At 46.8% G+C, this 19521-nt stretch overlaps 1 protein-coding gene across 1 annotated transcript in view; it reads left to right on the top strand.

The window, feature by feature from the left end:
• Positions 1-19521, top strand: part of SH3BP5 (SH3-domain binding protein 5 (BTK-associated)) — an 88666-nt gene that overhangs the window by 25731 nt on the left and 43414 nt on the right. The window contains exon 3 of the mRNA XM_011977959.1: positions 9657-9785. Coding sequence (XP_011833349.1) covers positions 9657-9785 — 129 coding nt within the window. The remainder of the gene's footprint in view (positions 1-9656; positions 9786-19521) is intronic.

A 19521-nucleotide genomic window follows, 5' to 3' on the forward strand; every position in this document is an offset into this window, starting at 1 on the left:
TTAAAGAATAATATATACATAGGGAGTGCCCACCTTGTCAGGGTACAGCTTATGACTTTCAGAGTAATGTTATGTTGTTTCCGGTGGATTTATAGTTCTCCTTATCAAATTCTAGCAGATTCTCCTCTTTATGGAAGGCTCTGAGCCTGGATTAGCTTCCCTTTTCTTTAAGAAAGAGATTAGCAAATGTATGCAGGTGCTGAAGAGATTGTGGTACCTAATGGAGTCTTTCTCCCTGACAGAACCAGAAGCATTTAAACAAGATCTGAGAAGGAACAACTGCTTCATTCTTATTGAACGTACACTCTTGTCTTTGGTTCGAGAGGGGTCTATGTAGAGCAGGCCCGAGGGCAGGTGCATGCAGCACACTGGAAACTTTTTGGCTACAGGTCCCCCTTCACGTTCTTGGTAATCATTGAGTACCCCAGAGAGCTTCATTTTTGTGGATAGTATTAATATTTGCCATATAGAAATCAACAGACATTTATTTCAAAGGTCTATATTCATTAAAATGACAATCAGCCTATTATATGTTAACAAAAATAATATATTTTATGAAAAAGGACTATTTTTCCAAACAAAAAATTCAACGAAAGAGTAATTGTTTTACGTACTTTGGCAAATCTCTTTAATGTCTGGCTTTAATAGAAGAGCTGATTCTCTCACCTCCTTCTGCATTTCATGTCATTTCTTGCTGTGCCACCTGTCAGGTAGCTTCTGGAAAACTCTACTGAACACTCATAAGAGAATGACAGTGAAAATGGCAAGTCTTTATTAATGAAAATGGCTTCCATCTTGCAGACTCCTTGAAAAGGTTTCCAGGTGCCCCACCCCCACCAGTGGTTTCCCCAGACCACACTCTGAGAACCACTGGTGAAGTGACTGGCACACTGGACTGGAAGACTGAAGATGGCCGGTCGCAGTGGCTCACGCCTGTAATCACAACAGTTTGGGAGGCCGAGGCAGGAGAATTGCTTGAGCCCAGGAGTCTGAGACCAACCTGGGCAACACAGTGAGACCTCATCTCTACAAAATATTTAAAAATTAGCCAGGTGTGGTCGTACGTGCCTGTAGTCCCAGCGACTTGGGAGGCTGAGATAGGGGCATTGCTTGAGCCCAGGAGGTGGAGGCTGCAGTGAGCCGTGATTGCGACACTGCATCCAGCTTGGGTAACAGAGAGGGATCCTGTCTCAAAAAACAAAGAACAAAAAGTACTGAAAATGTCTGCTTTCATCTAACACTGGACACTTACTAGTCCTGTGACCTTATGCAAAGAGATTAGGTCACCTGGAACTCCAGGGCTCCAGTTTTCTTTTGTTTTTCTTCTTTTGAGACAGAGTGTCTGTCACCAGGCTGGAGTGCAGTGGTGTGATCTCAGCTCACTGCAAACTCCACCTCCTGGGTTCAAGCAATTCTCCTGCCTCAGGCTCCCAAGTAGCTGGGATTACAGGCACCCACCATGCCCGACTAATTTTTGTGTTTTTAGTAGAGATGGGGTTTTGCCATGTTGGCCAGGCTGGTCTCGAACTCCTGACCTTAGGTGATGTGCCTGCAGCCTCCCAAAGTGCTGGGATTACAGGAGTGAGCCACCGCACCTGGCCTCCAGTTTTCTTATCTGTAAACTCGGGATGGAAATTCTGGCTGAGCCTGTTTTACAGGGTTGTTGTGTGTCTCTCTGCCAAGTGAAAGTGGTATACTTGTAAATGGCATTAGTAAGGATCTTTTGAAGTATGGTGTTGTCTCTAACATGTAGGACAGTTATTTTTTAAACACCACCATCCCATCTTTATCTCACTTAATTCTGGGGACACCTGTGAAGAGGAAAAGCCATGATTCTCAGTTTCCAGGCAAGGTAATTGAGGTGAGCAGGTGAGCGATTGGCCAGAAAACAGGGACTCATCCTGTGTGCTGCAGGTTCAACCTGCATGCTGCTTCCAGTGTAGACTGGTGCTGGCTGGTGTGGTTTAGCTTGAGCTCTTATCTGACACAGGGCTGTGTGTCTGACACACTGACACAGTCAGACAGGGAGACTCTGCCACCCCTAGCAATTCTTTGCTTGAATAAATTACCTTCAGTCTGAGTCACCTAATGGATGAAACACACTTTTCAGATTTGAAGAGCTGAAGCCTCCTCCAAGCAGAGGAAACTGTTGGAGAATTCTTTCAAGTGCTGATCTAAAAATTCCCCTGGTAAACAGCCCTGGGATGGTAAATGGATTCTTTTTCTTGACTGGTGGAAGATCTGCTCGCTCTCTCAGATAAGCTTGTACTTTTGAGCCATTCCTCTCCATGGCTCATTTCCTGCAGGGAAAGCAGTCAGCTTACTCTCCTCTCTGGACATTCCCGAAGCCATCCCCACTTTGATCTTGGAAAACACATTTGCTTGTAATTGCAGGAGACAAAGAATCACGGTCAAGTCTTTTCTTTAACTAAGAAACAAGACAAAAAGCCCAAGTTCAATTGTGGCAAGGTAGCTTTAAGATGTATCTAAAGAAATGCTTCATAAAAGCTAGGTTGAACTAAATTCTACAGACTCTGCTCCTTATACACATGGATTTATTGTCAGGGGCAGAAGCCCTCCAGCAAACTGTATTTAATTACAGTGCTTTGCCATGCTACAGAATGTGGGTTGGGGCCGGGCGCAGTGGCTCACGCCTGTAATCCCAGCACTTTGGGAGACCGAGACGGGCGGATCATGAGGTCAGGAGATCGAGACCATCCTGGCTAACATGGTGAAACCCCGTCTCTACTAAAAAATACAAAAAACTAGCCGGGCGAGGTGGCGGGCGCCTGTAGTCCCAGCTACTCGGGAGGCTGAGGCAGGAGAATGACCTGGGAGGCGGAGCTTGCAGTGAGCTGAGATCTGGCCACTGCACTCCAGTCTGGGCGACAGAGCAGATTCCATCTCAAAAAAAAAAAAAAAAAAAAAAAAGAATGTGAGTTGGTTGGCCCTTGCTTTCCTATGTTAATATGGCTTCCATAAGGTGTATCTTTCAATCGCATGTTTAAAGCTTAATTCAACTACAAGTGACAGCAATACAATTTTAGCTAGCTTGAACAAAATAGAATGATAGCAGAAGGGGGCCTGTCTTGACTCAGGGAAGAGGAGTATAGGGGTAGGTTGTAAGGCGTTGCTGGGTCCAGAGGCTCCAAGTGCCACTGGGACCTCCTAGGGGTCTCCTTCCCTTCTTTCTTCTTTGTCAGGCTCTCCCCTTATGGTGCCAAGATGGCTGCTGTCTGCTGTAGGCTTTCATTCCATTCTCTTAAACATCTCAGTGGAAGAAAGTTCCTCTGACAGTTTCAGAAAGGTCCCAAAATGAAGTCTCATTGGTTGTGATGGGTTACGTCTGTCGCCCCTGCTCACAGAACAGTCACTGTAGCTAGGAGTATGACTGTGGCCAGGCCCTGTCACATCACTAGGGACTGAGAGGTGGGGGTGAGGACGAAGGAATATTAGGGCTGTAATGCTGGGGATAGGAAAGATTTTGGTCTGTGGCCTCTCATACCTCAGTACTTTTGGGAACTGTTACCCAAGTAGCTGTGACCCTCAGTGGAATGGTAACAACTGGGTGGGCTTTTTCTTACGGGGATGGGGGGCGGGGGCGGGGACCGGCTTTGTGTTTAGTTTCAATGCATCTTTGATGAATAGGCTTGTTGGTGGTTGGATGTCAGCCAGTCATGCATCATTCCTGGCAGCACAACCTCATTTATAGAAGGAAACGCTGATGTCAAATCGAGTCTTCTGGGTTTAATACCCTTTGATGGTCACACACTTAACACAGATAGTCACAAAAAGGGCATCAGTCAGACTGGCGGGCCCTGAACCTGCCCATCAGAATCACCCGAGGGGTCTTTTAACATACTCTGCACCCAGGTAACAATTTTGTAAAACCTAAATTTGATCAGGTCATGCCCTTGCTTAGAAAAATCTATGGTATTTTACAGTTGGAAACAAAAATCCAGGCAGGGTGTTCTACACCTGTAGTCCCAACTACTTGGGAGGGGCAGGAGGATCCCTTGAGCCCGGGAGTTTGAAGCCACAGTGTGGTATGATCATGCCTGTGAATAGCCACCACACTCCAGCCTGGGCCTCATAGCAGGACTCTGTCTCTTAAGAAAACAAAAACCCCAATGCTTCTCAGTCTTTCGGCTAAGAGCAAGTGAAAATGAAAACCCCAAAACCCCCCAAAAAACAAAAACACAAAATAAAGCAAACAAAAAGCCCTATACTATCCCATTCGCCCACCCTACCCCTGTTTTTCCTCCCCTAGACAGTTAACTATATGAGTTTAATATATTTTAGCTGATGGAGGTATTTACTTCTGTGCCCAAGTAGTATGTAGTGTGTGACGACTACTTGATTTTTTTCGTTTGGGTGACTATCTGTTGACATCCTGCTGTGGAAGATGAGGTTTTGTCTCTTTTCGCCCTCGGTCTCGTACTTTTCCTATCTCCTGTCCTCTCAACAGAATCCATGGTGGTCAGTATTTGAGTACCTTATTGCAGCTAGGTAAGTGCTATTCACAGTTGAGCCATCTAGTAAACTATGATTATGTTTCCTTTTTGTGGTAGAATGCATTCTTTAATTATTTCTGACAAAGGGTGCATTGGAAATAAATTACTTGAGACTTAAGTAACCCTATGGGAAGAAAAGCCACCACACAGAACCAGGTTAAAAGGTTCAATTTTGAGATATGATTGATGGCCAAAGGAAGAGAAATGGCAAATAGAGAATAGCAGAGGGACACAGGATTTCAGTGATGAACTAGCACCAGAAAATCTTCTGCAAAAAAAGAAACAAGAAGTAATCTCCCCTTCCCCCCACCATGCCATGGTCTCCCATTGCTCATGGGATGAAGTTCAGATGCCTTTATGTGGCCCAGGAGGCTTCCTGGCTCCAGCCCCTACCAGGCCAGCCTGTCCATGCTGGAGGGTCGAATGACCGCCTTCTCTGTCTGGTGGAATCCCCTTTCTTCACGTCTGACTTGGGTTGGGCGGCCTTCTCAGCCGTGTGTCTGTTGCTCAGTGTGGATAAGTAGTCTTAGCACTGCTTGACTCTAATTGTTGCTCTGTCATTTCCCAGCTCTGTGACCTTGGGCAAGTTACCTTTCTTCTCCTTGCCTCTATTTCCTCGTTTGTAAAATGTGGATAACAACAATGGCACCTACCTGTTAGGATTGTTAGTGATTGCACAAATTGGTGGGGTTAAAGCCCTGACAGCAGTGCCTGTCACATAGCAGTCAGTCAGTCTGTGCCCTGTATCCATCCTTCTTTCTCCACAAAGGCAGTGTTGGTGGGTTGTATTCACCAGTGCCCTAAAGAGCTCTTGGCAGATCAGATGTCTTTAGCTGCTGGGCAGGGAACCTGAATGAGTGATTCAGGCACCAGAGTGATAGGGACTGGAGAGGAGGGTAACCCCTGCCTAAGGGGGCACCTTCTGGTCTACTCCTAGCTATTTTTCTTTCTTTAAACTAAAAATTTGAGAATTCACTTTTTTTTTTAAAAATGTGAATTTTCCCTGACATTTACTACACAGCATACCAGCCAAATGCACTAAGCTTATTGGTCCATAGGCCACTGCTTTGGGGCCCAGTTCTCATTTAACAGAGTAGGCGTGGGGGATGATGTGACCTGCTGCAGGCCACACGCTGACCAATCTGGCCCTCAGTTTTCTTAGTGGTGTGAATGTGGATAGCACTGGCACTGCCCACCACCAGGGAGGTGACCGTGAGGATGCGGTCATGCATGCAAGTGCATCTTGCAAAGCGGCTGCCTGCACAGTGTAACAGGTTATTATGTCCGCCGTGCCCTTGTCTCCGGGAAACTCCCTGGGTAGTTTTTAATAGGGTCTTGGGGTCTCTTTTTATACCAGGAGGAAAAATTGTATACATTTATTGAGCACTGACTGTGTGCCCAGAAATTGTTAAATGTTTTACATTTGTATTCTCCTTGATTCCTTCTAAGAGCCCTCCCTATGGGATGGAAAGTAACAATTTTATAGGTATGGTTCATAGAGAAGGCCCTGCTTAGGGCCTTGCAGAAGGAACTTTAGTCAGCATCGAATCTGTTTCTGATTAAAATCCTGGGTTTTGACAGCATGCTGCTTCCCACTTGCTGGAAACCAAGTCCTGTAGAAGCTCTGTGGGGCTTCTCCATTCCCTGGGCACTTCCCCCGAGAACAAGGCTAGTCTTGTTTTCTGCCTGTAGAAGCTGCAGCGGATGACCCTAAGCCTGGTCTGATAAGGGAGAAGGCAGAGGAAATCAGGATGATGATGATGGCACAGAACCAGGGGAAAGGGGGCAAAGCCTGTGTTGGATGTGGGATCCAGCCTCGGGAACTGAGGCGTTCCCATGGGAGGTAGAGCTTTTACCCTCATATTTTGGAATGCCGGCGGCATTTTCAAACCCATCTAGCAAGCCCGCAGCTTGGGATGACGGGATGCTTTAGAACTGATCAGAGCCTCCTCTACCCCCATGAGACCCCTGCAATTGCATGTTTAGAAATAAAATTTTGGCTAGGTACAGTGGCTCACGCCTGTAATCCCAGCATCTTGGGAGGCCTAGGCAGGTAGATTACTTGAGGCCAGCCTGGACAACATGTGACACCTCATCTCTACTAAAAATATGGAAAAAAAAATTAGCTGGGCGTGGTGGCGCACACCTGTAGTTCCAGCTACTTGGGAGGCTGAGGCACAAGAGTTGCTTGTATCCGGGAGCCAGAGGTTACATACAGTGAGCCGAGATCATGCCACTGCATTCCAGCCTGGGTGACAGAGCAAGACTCTCTCAAAAAAAAAAAAATAACATTTTTCCGATAGTTACTTGTGAGGCAGGCCCCTCTAGCCAATAGAATACATGTTTTACCAGCAGGTGGGTGTTGAGTCTCCAGCCTCATAGCTCGTGATCATGTGTTTTTCCTTTGGAGTATCCACTTCCCCTTTTCTTTTCTTTTCTTTTCTTTTTGTTTTGAGACAGGGTCTGTCGTCCAGGCTGGAATGCAGTGGTGTGATCTCGGCTCACTATGGCCTCAAACTTCTGGGCTTAAGCGATCTTCCCGCCCTGGCCGTAGGCACATGCCACCATGCCCAGCTAGGTTTTTTTTTTTTTTTTTTGAGATGGAGTCTCACTCTGTTGCCCAGGCTGGAGTGCAGTGGCACCATCTTGGCTCACTTGCAAGCTCTGCCTCCTGGGTTCATGCCATTTTCCTGCTTCAGCCTCCCAAGGAGCTGGAACGACAGGCGTCGGCCACCACGCCCGGCTAATTTTTTTGTATTTTTAGTGGAAACAGGGTTTCACCTTGTTAGCCAGGATGGTCTCGATCTCCTGACCTCGTGAACTGCCCGTGTCGGCCTCCCAAAGTGCTGGGATTACAGGTGTGAGCCACCGCACCTGGCCACTAGTTTTGTGTTTTATAGAGACAGGGTCTTACTATATCCTCCAGCCTGGTGTTGAACTCCTGGGCTCAAGCGATCCTCCCACCTGGGCCTCCCAAAGTGTTGGGAATACAGGTGTGAGCCACTGTGCCCGGCCATTTTCCTTTTTTTTTTTTTTGAGACAGAGTTTAGCTCTTGTTGTCCAGGATGGAGTGCAATGGAGCAATCTCGGCTCACTGCAACCTCTGCCTCCCAGGTTCAAGTGATTCTCCTGCCTCAGTCTCCTGAGGCTGAGGATTTCAGGCATGTGCCACCACGCCCAGCTAATTTTGTATTTTTAGTAGAGACAGGGTTTCTCCGTGTTGGTCAGGCTGGTCTCGAACTCTTGACCTCAGGTGATCCAGCCGCCTTGGCCTCCCAAAGTGCTGGGATTACAGGCGTGATCCACCGTGCCTGGCCTCCGTTTCCCATTTTTTTAAAAACTTATGCATGTGTCCCTCCCTCCCCTAGGTGTGGCTTTGTCAGGCAGATGACTGAGGGAGAGGTAGAGGGGATGTGGGGTTTGAGTCACTGACCTGATCCCTCCTAATAGGTCTTCCTAGACCTGGGACTAACTTATTTAACTTTTTTTTTTTCTCTCATACCTCTTGGATCTGGTTTCTTGACTTTTACAACATGATTAAGCCTTACACAGTCCTCCTTTGCCTTCCTAACTCCTGTCAAGGTCCAAGTTACTAGTTGCTGTTGCCAGGATGGATGGCCACCCCTTATCTCTTGCCATTCTCCACATTCCAGACCTCCGGCCTCCTTTGGTTTCTTGCAAACACCATGCTGTTCCCATTCCCCTCTTATCTGGACACAGGCTCTGCTGCCTGCTTGGGACTCAGTATTTTCTTTCCCTCCCCTGAATTCCTATTCATGCTTTGGACTTTTGTACTCCTCTGGAAGTTTCCTGTGACTCTCCCTCTGATACATGGTCTGGTGCCATTCTTCCCTGCTGAATTCCATGGCGCCTGGACCATTCCTACCTTGTCACTGACTTTTCTGGAATGGGCTGTAATACCTACCTCACCCACCAGGCTGTAAGTGCCCTGGAGACAGGGCCACGCCTAAGGCCCAGCACCAGGTCTGGCATGTGGTAAATAAATAAATAAATTTGCACTCAGTGTTTAACGTTGACAGCATCATTTGGACTGAAGCTGCCAGAGGCGGTTGGACATTCTTCCCCAGAAAGATGTTTAGTCAGCGTTGAATCCATGTCTCTGATTAAAATCCTGAACTTTGACAACATGCTGTCCAGAGGTCCTGGACAAAGCTTTTGAATCTATACCATGCTATCCAATATAGTAGTTGTTAGCCATGTTAATTAAAAAATTTTAAATATAGTGAATGAATTATTTTTTTTTTTTGAGACAGTGTCTCACTCTGTCACCCAGGCTGGAGTGCGGTGGCATGATCTCGGCTCACTGCAAGCTCTGCCTCCTGATTCAAATGATTGTCCTGCCTCAGCCTCCTGAGTAGCTGAGATTACAGGTGCCCCCCCACTGTGCCCGACTAATTTTTGTAGTTTTAGCAGAGATAGGCTTAATTTCTAAAGGGTCCATCCTACCGATATCTCCCCACAGTGCACAACATGCTGTGCACATACACAGTAGGTGCTCAGAAACTTTGCGTTGTTGCTCACTAAATTTTTTTTTTTTTTTGAGACAGTTGTGCTTTGTCACCCAGGCTGGAGTGCAGGGGCATGATCTCTGCTCACCACAAGCTCTGTCTCCTGGGTTCAAGAGATTCTTGTGCCCCAGCCTTCTGAGTGGTTGGGACTACAGGTGCCTGACACCACACCTGGCTAATTTTTGTATTTTTAGTAGAGATGGGGTTTTGCCATGTTGGCCAGGCTGGTATCCAACTCCTGACCTCAAGTGATCCGCCTGCCTAGGCCTCCCAAAGTGCTGGGATTACAGGCTTGAGCTAACACGCCCGGCCTGATTAAAATTAAATAAACTAAAAACTCCTTTCCTCAGTCACACCAGCCAGTTCCAAGCGCTCGGTAGCCACATGTGGTTGGTGGCCGCCGCACTGCACAGCGCAGAGCACGGGACGTTTCCGCCGTGGCAGGAAGCTCTTTTGGGCGGTGCTGCTCTAGACACTGTCTTACAAAGGTGCTACTTTAGAGGTCTGTATGTTGGGTAAAGTCGTTTGTTGGTGTTTTTGTCTAGGTCCAGTAGGTGTTTGCAGATCCCTTCTTAAGCCTGAACTGTGTTTCCTCGGTTTCCCCTGGCTGCAGGATGCTCGTCAGAAGTTCCGCTCTGTTCTGGTTGAAGCAACGGTGAAACTGGACGAACTGGTGAAGAAAATTGGCAAAGCTGTGGAAGACTCCAAGCCCTACTGGGAAGCACGGAGGGTGGCGAGGCAGGTAAGATAGCCCCATAGATGTCTCCACTCCCTCAAGCCTCCCTACCCCTCAGTTTTGAGTGTGCCTTTGACTCTGTATCTCCTGCTGAAGGCTAGGAGCTTGAGTCCTATATGTCTTATCTGCAGTGACCCACCCCACCGCAGTCTGCTTCATTTCAGTGCTCGACACTATTAATAGGGTGTGAGTGCTGGCATTTGGATGACCCTGCAAGTGGGTGCTCCCTGAGCTGGGGCTGGGTGTGCTTACGGGGACATGTCCAGAACGTGTTCCTCCTCCGCTCCTAATGACAACCTGTCAGGCAGCGGTAGGAAGATGCGCTTCCTCCCTCGTGTTCGCCTCACTCTTGGGAGTGTTTAGCTAGGTGAGTTCTTATACACTCCTTAGCGGATTCTGACTTCCGTGGCCATCGTCCTGCTGAAACTTTGGTTCTTTGTCCTGAGAGCCCAAATAAGAAGCGGTGAAACAGACTGGAAAGGGAGTGGCGGAGGGGAGCTGTGATCAGGCGATTGCAGGGGGCTGCGTGGAAATGGGTTCTGGTTTAGGAGTTGGTCTTCCTTTGGCTGCTGTGTGACGTGATGTGCCACTTGTGTCACCTGCAGCCGCTGATAGTCACGCCCTGTGAACGGGGAAGGTAAAGAGCCCTCAATAGTTACTGGTACCTGCCGTGTGGCAGGCCCTGGGCTGGGGGCCTGTATTCACCTTCCTCAGCCCGCTTGGGCTTCCCAATTAGAGAGCTAATGTGAATCACCAACCTTGTGATGCCTCTTGAGATGAGAGTTCAGATTTCCCAAGAAGATCTAAGCAGTTCGTCCAAATTGTAGTTCACTAGCGAATGACCCAGTGCTGTCCCTGTGGTGTGTTTATGACACGATAGAAGATGCTGCCTTCAAAAGTGTCCACTTGTAAGAAGATGTTTAGTGAGGCTGGGCATGGTGGCTCACGTCTGTAATCCCAGCACTCTTGGAAGCTGATCACTTGGTGGGCAGATCACTTGAGGTCAGGAGTTCGGGATCAGCCTGGCCAACATGTTGAAACCCCTCTCTTCTAAACATACAACAATTAACCAGGTGTGGTGGTGGGCGCCTGTAATCCCAGCTACTCGGGAGGCAGAGGCATGAGAATCGCTTGAACCTAGGAGGTGGAGGTTGCAGTGAGCTGAGATTGTGCCACTGCACTCCAGCCTGGGCGACAGAGCACAAGTATGTCTCAGAAACAAAAAAAAAAAAAAAAAAAAGAAAAAATTAACAACAACAACGCAAAGTTTCTGAGCACCTACTGTGTATGTGCACAGCATGTTGTGTACTGTAGGGGAGATATCAGTAGGATGGACCCTTTGGAAATTAAGTCCCAGAAATCTAGGAATATATTAAGATAGACCCATAGAGAATGAGGCCAGGACTTAACCATTCCTCTTCTTTTCCCTATCTCCATGCATCTCTCAAATTTCTCTTCAAGGGAGCCCCTTGTTGCTTTGGGAGTTCTACCAGGATCCTATCTGTGTGTTTGGGTCTTGTGCTCCGAACCCTGAGCTGAAGTTTCTGGTTGGACCTTGCCAGATATGTTGCCTTTATTCCTAGACAGAGTGGCTGCCTGAAACCCTCCTTCCTTCCCTGGCCTGGTGCACTGGACTGTACACTTCAAAGTTCTGATGGCTCGTTGGTCTGTACAAGCCTTGAGCAGCAGCCTCTCCCTTTCTCCACTTCCAGCTGGGCCCCGCCCAGGCTTCTAGCGTTCCGGGAGAAGAAACCCTTCTCTAAAAAGGACTTTCCAATTCCCACAGATTCCAGCACCCGGAGGCATTCCCCCTCCAAAGTGTCCATGTTGCATCAATCTTTGAGATGCCCCCCAAGTTGAGGATGTGTCCTACCCACTGTAGGCCGAGGTTGTATCATTCTTGACCTGAAACAGAAGTACGGAGGGTTCAGGTTAGGTTTGAGGAGAAGCTTCTAAGGATTTAATTTAAACATTGGATAAATATCGAGGAATTCAGAAAACCTCCTTTCCTGAAAGTCTTTAACACGGGGATTTATGGTTCTGTGATGCCATTTAGCCCACGCGTGTCTATTAAAAGCAGGCCATGTGCCCATGCTGCAGAATGATTGAAGGATGGTCTGTTAAAACATCCCGTTGGAGTCGCAGAAGCGTCTTCTCTACCTTAAGTTTCCCTTGCCTGGTCCCCGAGTTCAGGTGTGGGGGCAGAGATGGCTCTCGGGGGCTTTGTGTCAGGGTTTCTCGAGGCTGGTCCTCTGATTCAGGTCGTTCTCTTGGCTGTGCTGATGTGAAACGTGCTCCCGCCTCAGGTCTTTGGACTTGCCTTTTCCTCTGTTTGGTGGTGTCCTAACCCTGGTATTTTCATAGCGCGATTCCTCATCTCCTTCAGGTTTCTGCTCAAATGTCCCTTTATCCATGAGGCCTTCTCAGGCTAACATTTAAAATGGTAATTCCCAGCCCACCATCCCTGCCAGCCCCAGCCCCCATGCCTTGCTTCCCTTTTTCCCTGTGGGCCTTCTCCCCATCTGACCTGGTATAATTTACTTGTTTACAGTAAGTGAAGCTCCACAAGGGCAGAGAGTTTCATTCGTTTGGCTCCTTACCAGGTCTGCAGTGCCAGTATACAGAAGGTGCTCAAATAGTGTATAAATCAATAAATGAACAAACTAGTAAATGATGTTGGGGACCCGCCAACAGACCAGAGGTTCCTCCCCTGACCTCCCTTGAAGTCATGAGCTTTTCCTCTCCGTTGCTCCTTTACTTACAGCCTCTTTCCCACCCGGTAGCTAGGTAAGCAGATGGAGAGTGGCATGACTGGCAAATCCAGCCTTGTCTGGGTTGGGTTCACTCAAATCCCATTTAGCAGGTGGGTCCCCAGCTGGCTGTGACACATCCTGAAGCGGATTTCACACCACTCCCTGTTCTTCTGCACCCCAAATCTTCTTTGATGGCAAAAGAGGTAGGAGGGAGCTGGCTGGGAGGCTCCTAGTCTGTTGGGAAGCAGTGGATGGTGGCGCCTCTCCATCTCTTCATCCCTTCTCTTGGCCAGTGAGGACAATAGGACAATTACTGAGTCCCTTGGGCAAGGCACTGAGTCATCTGGTCGAATCGGATGATGCCTAGGTCCTGGGGATGAGTGAGTCACTCTTAATGGGCAGAGCCGAAGATGAAGATGAATGTTGAGAGCGTCCTGCCTGGCTTTATGCCTGCAAGCCCTCCCCGTAATCTCCTTCCTTCTTGCAGGTGGGCAGGAAGAAGCAGGGTAGAAAAGGTTAGATTCCTAACCTAACTCCTACCCCTCAACCCCAAGGGACCTTGTTTGTCAATAGCGAAGGAACTGGAAGGATGTTCAAAGGCTGAGGCAGGGCATGGATGTCACGTTTCATCTCTGTGGAGGACGGGCTGCTCAGGCCAGATGGATGAGCTTGTTTTGTGTGCGAATGTTCCTCTCACCTTCCTGATGGTGAGGGGGGCGATGTCCATCTCCAGCTGCTGCCAAGTGGGGCTTCCTGTTTTCTTCCTCTGTTCTTGTCCCCACCCCCTTCCTTTTTATATTTACAAACCTCTCTGGCTATGTACAGCAGGGAATGGTGCCTGAGAGACTCCTTCAGATAGCAGTTCCTTCTACTTCGACTCAGGAGGCTCTGCAACCTCAGGGTCCCTGCGTCCTCGTTCATGAAATGCTGGTAGTCAAGGGAACAGCCCTGGCTATCTCAGGGGGGCCTTAGGATTTAAGTGAGATAGTGCGTTTGACAGCGGAATCCCAGCATGAGCTTGGGTTTCGGCTTCGTTAAAAAAGGAGACTTTATTGTAGAAAATTTAGAAAATAGACAAAAAGAAGAAAATAAGTCCCAGTACCTTCTCTTACTATTTATATCCCATTTTTTTTTTAAAGAAATCATGATAATTACATGGTAGTCATGTGTCAATGCGTTTTCTACTTTTGATGGTTACATTATTATGATGTGAGAGACAGTCCTTATTTGTAGCAAATAGCAACTACAAAAAGTATTTGGGGGGTGATGGAGCATCAGGTCCTCACTCAAATGGTTGAATGCAAAAAGTTATCTGTACTGTACTTTTTCTTAACTTTGTGAATATTTTGAAATAAAAGTACATATGCTATTTGGAGAAAAATAAGATAGTATAGTGGTGGTTTTATATGTCTGGAATATCCATGGCTATCTATTCAGCATTTCAATTGAGGGTACTTGAAAGGGAAAAACCTCCTACACTTGATTTTCTGTGAAGAGTTTACAAAGATTGGTAATTTCAGCCTGGGAAACATAGTGAGATCTTGTCTCTATATGACATAAAAAAAATTATAAAATTCACTGGATATAGTGATATGTGCCTGTGGTCCCAGCCCTCAGGAGGCTGAAGCAGGAGGATTGCTTGAGCACAGAAGTTCAAGACTGCAGTGAGCCATGATGCCTCTTGTACTCCAGCCTGGGTGACAGAGCAAGACCCTGACTTTAAAAAAAAAAAAAATCTAATATTGGGCTGGTAGAAATTGTACCGGTTCATTAAAAATTTGCATCAATTTTACTTTTCCTGATATGAGCTCATTTTCCAGCCAATGAGTCAGATACAGTTCTGTGATCTTGAAAACCAAGTCCAAATTCCGCCAAGCAGAGGTAGAACATGATGTGTGTTTTCTATGCCAGGTTGGGGGCAGGGCACTGGCTTTGATTTGAGAGTTTTTGTCCTTGAGCCCAAGCTTGTTTTTAAGCTTTGGCATATCTGCTTTGACATATCTGCCAGCCCATCTGGCCTTCAGCATGTGATGGGGGAGCCGTCTGATGAGGGCAGAGCCCGTGTGACTCAGTGACGCTGAAAAGCAGGGTGTATCTTGCTTACCTGGCTCCCTGGGTGCTGACTGGTCTAATAGTGGCTTTGGACCTGTCATTTTATCGCTGTCAGTCCCAACCCTTATTTTCTCCTCTTTAAGAAAATTGTGGTAAGGTACATACAACACAAAATATACCATTTTTACTCTTCTTTTTTGCCTCTCCCCCATTTTAACCGTTCTTAAGAATGGCATTAAGACATTCACACTGTGGATGCACATTCACTTGCTGTGCAGCGCTCACCACCATCCCCCTCTAGAACCCTTGCATCTTCCCAGACGGAAACTCTGTACCCGTTCAACACTAACTCTCCATTCCCCGCCTCTCCCAAGCTCAGGCAACCACCACTTCTGTTTTCTAGTTCTGTGAATTTCACTACCCTAGGTACCTCATGTAAGTATTGAGGGATCATGTAGTATTTTTCATTTCGTTACTGGCTTATTTCACTTAGCATAATGTCCTCAACATTCATCCATGTTACAGCATGTGTCAGAATTTCCTTTCACTGAATGTATATACCACATTTTATTTATCTATTCATCCATGGACGTTGGGCAACACTTGTTATTTTTGAATGGTTAGAATGTGTCAGAAGAGAGCAGAGCACTTTGCAAACTTGATGGGCAGCATAAGTGCAAAATAGTGGGGGTTATTTAGTGCTGAAAGTTGCCTGTTTTGTGCCTATGGGGCCATATAAGGCCATGTCTTACATATAACCTCCTTTAGAAAAGGAGATGTCCTTTTCTAAAGGAGTGGAAAAGCATTTGAAACTTGTAGAGTGACTTGTAGGCTCACCTCTTAAAGGCTGTGGGACCTTTGGCAGGTTACCTAATCTCTGTGCCTCAATTTTTTTTCATCCATAAAATGGAGTTGGCTGGTTGAGGGATCTCAGGCCTGTAATCCCAGCACTTTGGGAGGCCAAGGCAGGAGGAATGCTTGAAGCCAAGAGTTCGAGGCCAGCCTAGGCAATGTAGTGAGACCCCCATCTCTACAAAAAGTAGCCAGGCATGGTGGTGCATGCCTGTATTCCTGGCTACTCAGGAGGCAGAGGCAGGAGGGTTGCTTGAGTCCACGAGTTCCAGAGTGCAGTGAGCTATGATTGTGCCACTGCATTCCATCCTCGAGTACAGGGTGAGACCCTGTCTCTTAAAAAGAAAGAAAAGTTGTATTATCAGTTAGCTTTTGCTATGAAACAAACCACCCTAAAACTTAATGGCTTAAGACATTTATTTAGCTTATGGTTTTGTTGGCCAGTTTTTCTGATCTTGGGCTTAGAGCTGATCTCTCACATTTACAATCAGTTGGTGGTTTAGCAGGGCGGCTGGCTGATCTTGGCCTTGTCTATCAAGCAGTTGGTTGGTGGTCAGCTAGGGTAGCAGGGGTGACTGGGCCACATGTATCTTTCATCCACCAGGCTAGCCTGGTCATTTTCATACAGTGTTGAGATTCCAGGAACAAAAAGGGTGAACCCTTTTCAAGCCTCTGCTTGTTTCATGTTTATTAACATCTTATGGGCTAAAGTCAGTCATGGGACCAGTCCACATTCAAGAGTTGGGAACGATAAACTCTACCTGCAAAGTATTCTAGCTACTTTTGCAGTTAACTACAGCGATTGAATTAGTACGTGTAAAGCATTTGGATCCAACAAATGTAAGATTATCCCAGATGTATTTTTCTACCAAACGTTGAGTATCTGGTGAATGTGCTGCCTCGTAATAAAAAAAAGATCACCACCACAAAGAACCTATTGGTAGAAGAGGAAACAGGCCTCTCCTGGCTGGGAGGGGGCTATGGAAGATAGATTGTGCCAGGTGTATAAGAGTGAGCCCAGGTAGGCTGAGTGCATAGTGAGTTATTTGTGAGGACAGAATGTGCTGGAGGATCGAAAATGATGAGGGAGGGAGTAGCTGACTTACCTTTTGACTGATCAAAAGCACTCTATGCTCAAAGGTATAGTGTGGCATGGGCCTTGAATGGATGGAGAATTGTGTTTCGAATGAAATGAAATGGGTCAAGCGTATCAATTAATCTTCTGACCTATTATGTTAATCCTAGAAGAACAGAGTATTATAGTGGTCCTTTATTGGGAAATTCTAGGCATTGATTTTGTTTGTAGAAAACCTTCCATGACCAGGAGTGGTGGCTCATGCCTGTAATCCTGGCACTTTGGGAGATTGAGGTGGGAGGATTGCTTGAGCCCAGGAGTTCAATAGCACCCTGGGCAACATGGTGAGACACCATTTCTTTAAAAAAAAAAAGCAGCCATGGTGGTGCTTGCTTGTGATCCTAGCTACTTAGGAGGCTGAGACAGAAGGATTGCGTGAGCCTGAAAAGTCAAGGCTGCATGGAGCTGTGATTGCACCACTGCACTCCAGTCTGGGTGAAAGGGTGAGACTCTGTCTCAAAAAAAAAAAAAAGAAAAAACATTTCATAAATGGAGGATGAGAGCCTGGGGAGGCTGATGTTCTGCAAAGGTGGGATATAAACTCAAGGATATGTCAAATGTAGGTTATTACTTCACGTGTCTGGGTGGGGATTTTAAAAAATTTATTATTTTCTTTTCTTCAGTAGCTATTGACTGAGCACCTATTGTATGCCAGGTGTTGTTGTAGCCTCTTGTTGACTTATCAAGCGTAGAACAAAGATCCTGTCCTTATGGAGCTGACATTCCCCTCATGGCAGTCTTATAAAAGGGTGTGGGATGGGCTGTTTTGAGCAAAAGTAGAATCTTTGTTACTGACCTGGATAGGGGTGTGTGTGTGTGTGTGTGTGTATGTGTGTGTGTGTGTGTGTGTGTGTGTATACATATATATATATATGACTTCTCCATTTGAGATATGGAGTGAGACTATGGGAGGATTATAGCAGGCCAGGGGATTGGCAAAGAAAAGCATCTCCCCTTTGTGTGTGCTGGCCATTGTGGAGTATACAGTTGGTCTGTATCCTCCACGAACCCCATCTACATGAAGGTGGTGCTAAGGCAGAGGTAAATACAATCAATTCTCATTATCTGTGGTAGTCATATTCTATAAAGTTGCCACAGACACTGAATTGGCAAGTACCGAGGTTTTGCTCCTAGGGGAAATAGAGGGATAGGTTCCTAAGAGCTTCTGGTCACAACATTTTTGTCAGCCAATCAATACATAACTTTGTTATATGTGTGTTTCTGTTTAAAGACCCCTTATTTAGTATGTTTCTTATAATCAATTATATGCAATATGTCTTGATAATAAAACACTAACTGCAAAGGGTTGAATGTTCTCCTGACTCTGGGTGATGTGACGGTAAACTTCTTTGGCTCTTAGCCTCATGATGATGCTGTCCACTCTGCTTTTTTAATCTCTCGTGACCTCGCAGGCTTAGTGCCAGATGGAATCCACAAATCCAGCCGCACTTTCATCTTTTCCATAGCTTCATCATGCACAACGGATGTTACTTTAGCACTTAACTAGAGTGAACTCATGTTCAGATTGGCAAATTTCCTCTTCCTTTTTCTGCATGTGTCGTTTTGTTGACTCATTAACACTGAACTCACAGCCAACAGTGGTATAACTTCTGCCTGAACGAAGCTCGTCTAATGCAAGTATTTTCTCCATAAGGCACATCACAGCCTTCTTGTACTTAGGAGCACTAGAAAGCACTTAATTGCTATACTTGGAGGCCAGTTTATAGAGAAAAATCATCAACAAAAAGCACAAAAATGTCAAAGACACAGCACTAAAAGGACCGAGGAAAGGACACTTGTTTTCAGTATGAGAGCCGAAACAAGAAGGCAGAGTAGCTTCTTGTTGGACATCAGCCAGAAACGTATGTATCAGGTGGCTCATTTTTTCACACTCTGTGCATGTGGATGGATGGCCCCAAGAGTCCTGCGAGTGTTGATTTTGGGGTTACAAATAAAGCTTAGTAAGGAGGTAAATTCAAAAATATGAAGCTGTGAATAAGAGGACTGACTGTATTTGCCAAGAGCCACACGTAGAGGCTTATTTGTCAGTGCGCTGAACCACGTGGCTCTGATGTAGATGGCAAAGGGAAGAAACCAGGGAGTGTCACTGTGTGTGTGTATTGGCGGGGGATGCTGCCCATTAGGAAGGCTTGAGGGGAAAGGCACACTGCACACTCCAAAACACAAGAGGGAGGCTGGCTGGTAAAGACAGAAGAGTGGAGATCTGAGGGAAGGGGTCGGTGTGGAGGTGTGGATATGAACGTGGGTAAGGAAGCCAGAGCCTTGGAAAGAGAGGCTTTTAGGACTAAAGGCAGTTTTTGAGCTCATTCATGCAGTTATTTCCCTGCGCGCCCCTGCCTCTTCTGGGCTGGGGTAACTGAGAAGCTCTTGTTCCAAGAATCTGGAATCCTTGGGACCTTTCCCCTCATGTTGCCCTGTTCCTGCTAGGACTTCAGCGTGGCTTTGTCATGCCTTCCTTCTTCCCAGTCACTTTCATTTCTACAGAGCCACTTGCCTGCCTGGGGGCACTTCTTGCCACGGGACTTTGGGTGAGGAGGTCTGGCTCAGTGACGTTCATCCCTGTGGCCCTGGTCACATTCCCCCTGGGTGGCCACAGGCCAGTTCCTGGGAACTGCGTCATTCCTGCTGCCCAAAGTAAGGGCACGTAGTGGAATGACGGGGCATCTGTCTCAAAGCAGAGTTCCTGGAGATTTATGGCAAGAACGGAGCGTGGACTCTTAACTCTCTCTTGCCTGAAAGACTGCATCCTGCCTGATGGTCTTGGCTGAAGATTCTGGGAAAGAAGCAGCTGCACTTTGGAAGCTTGGAATCTTGAATTAGGATGGGGTCAGGAGGGAGATGAGCGGCAGCTTTTGACCCAGGTCAAAGGCTCCTGACACAGAGAAGTAGATTTTTGGGCTTCTGCCAGAAGGGTTGCACCTCCTGCTTG

This window comes from Mandrillus leucophaeus, unplaced genomic scaffold (genome assembly GCF_000951045.1).
Source record: "Mandrillus leucophaeus isolate KB7577 unplaced genomic scaffold, Mleu.le_1.0 Scaffold186, whole genome shotgun sequence".
NCBI lineage: Eukaryota > Metazoa > Chordata > Mammalia > Primates > Cercopithecidae > Mandrillus > Mandrillus leucophaeus.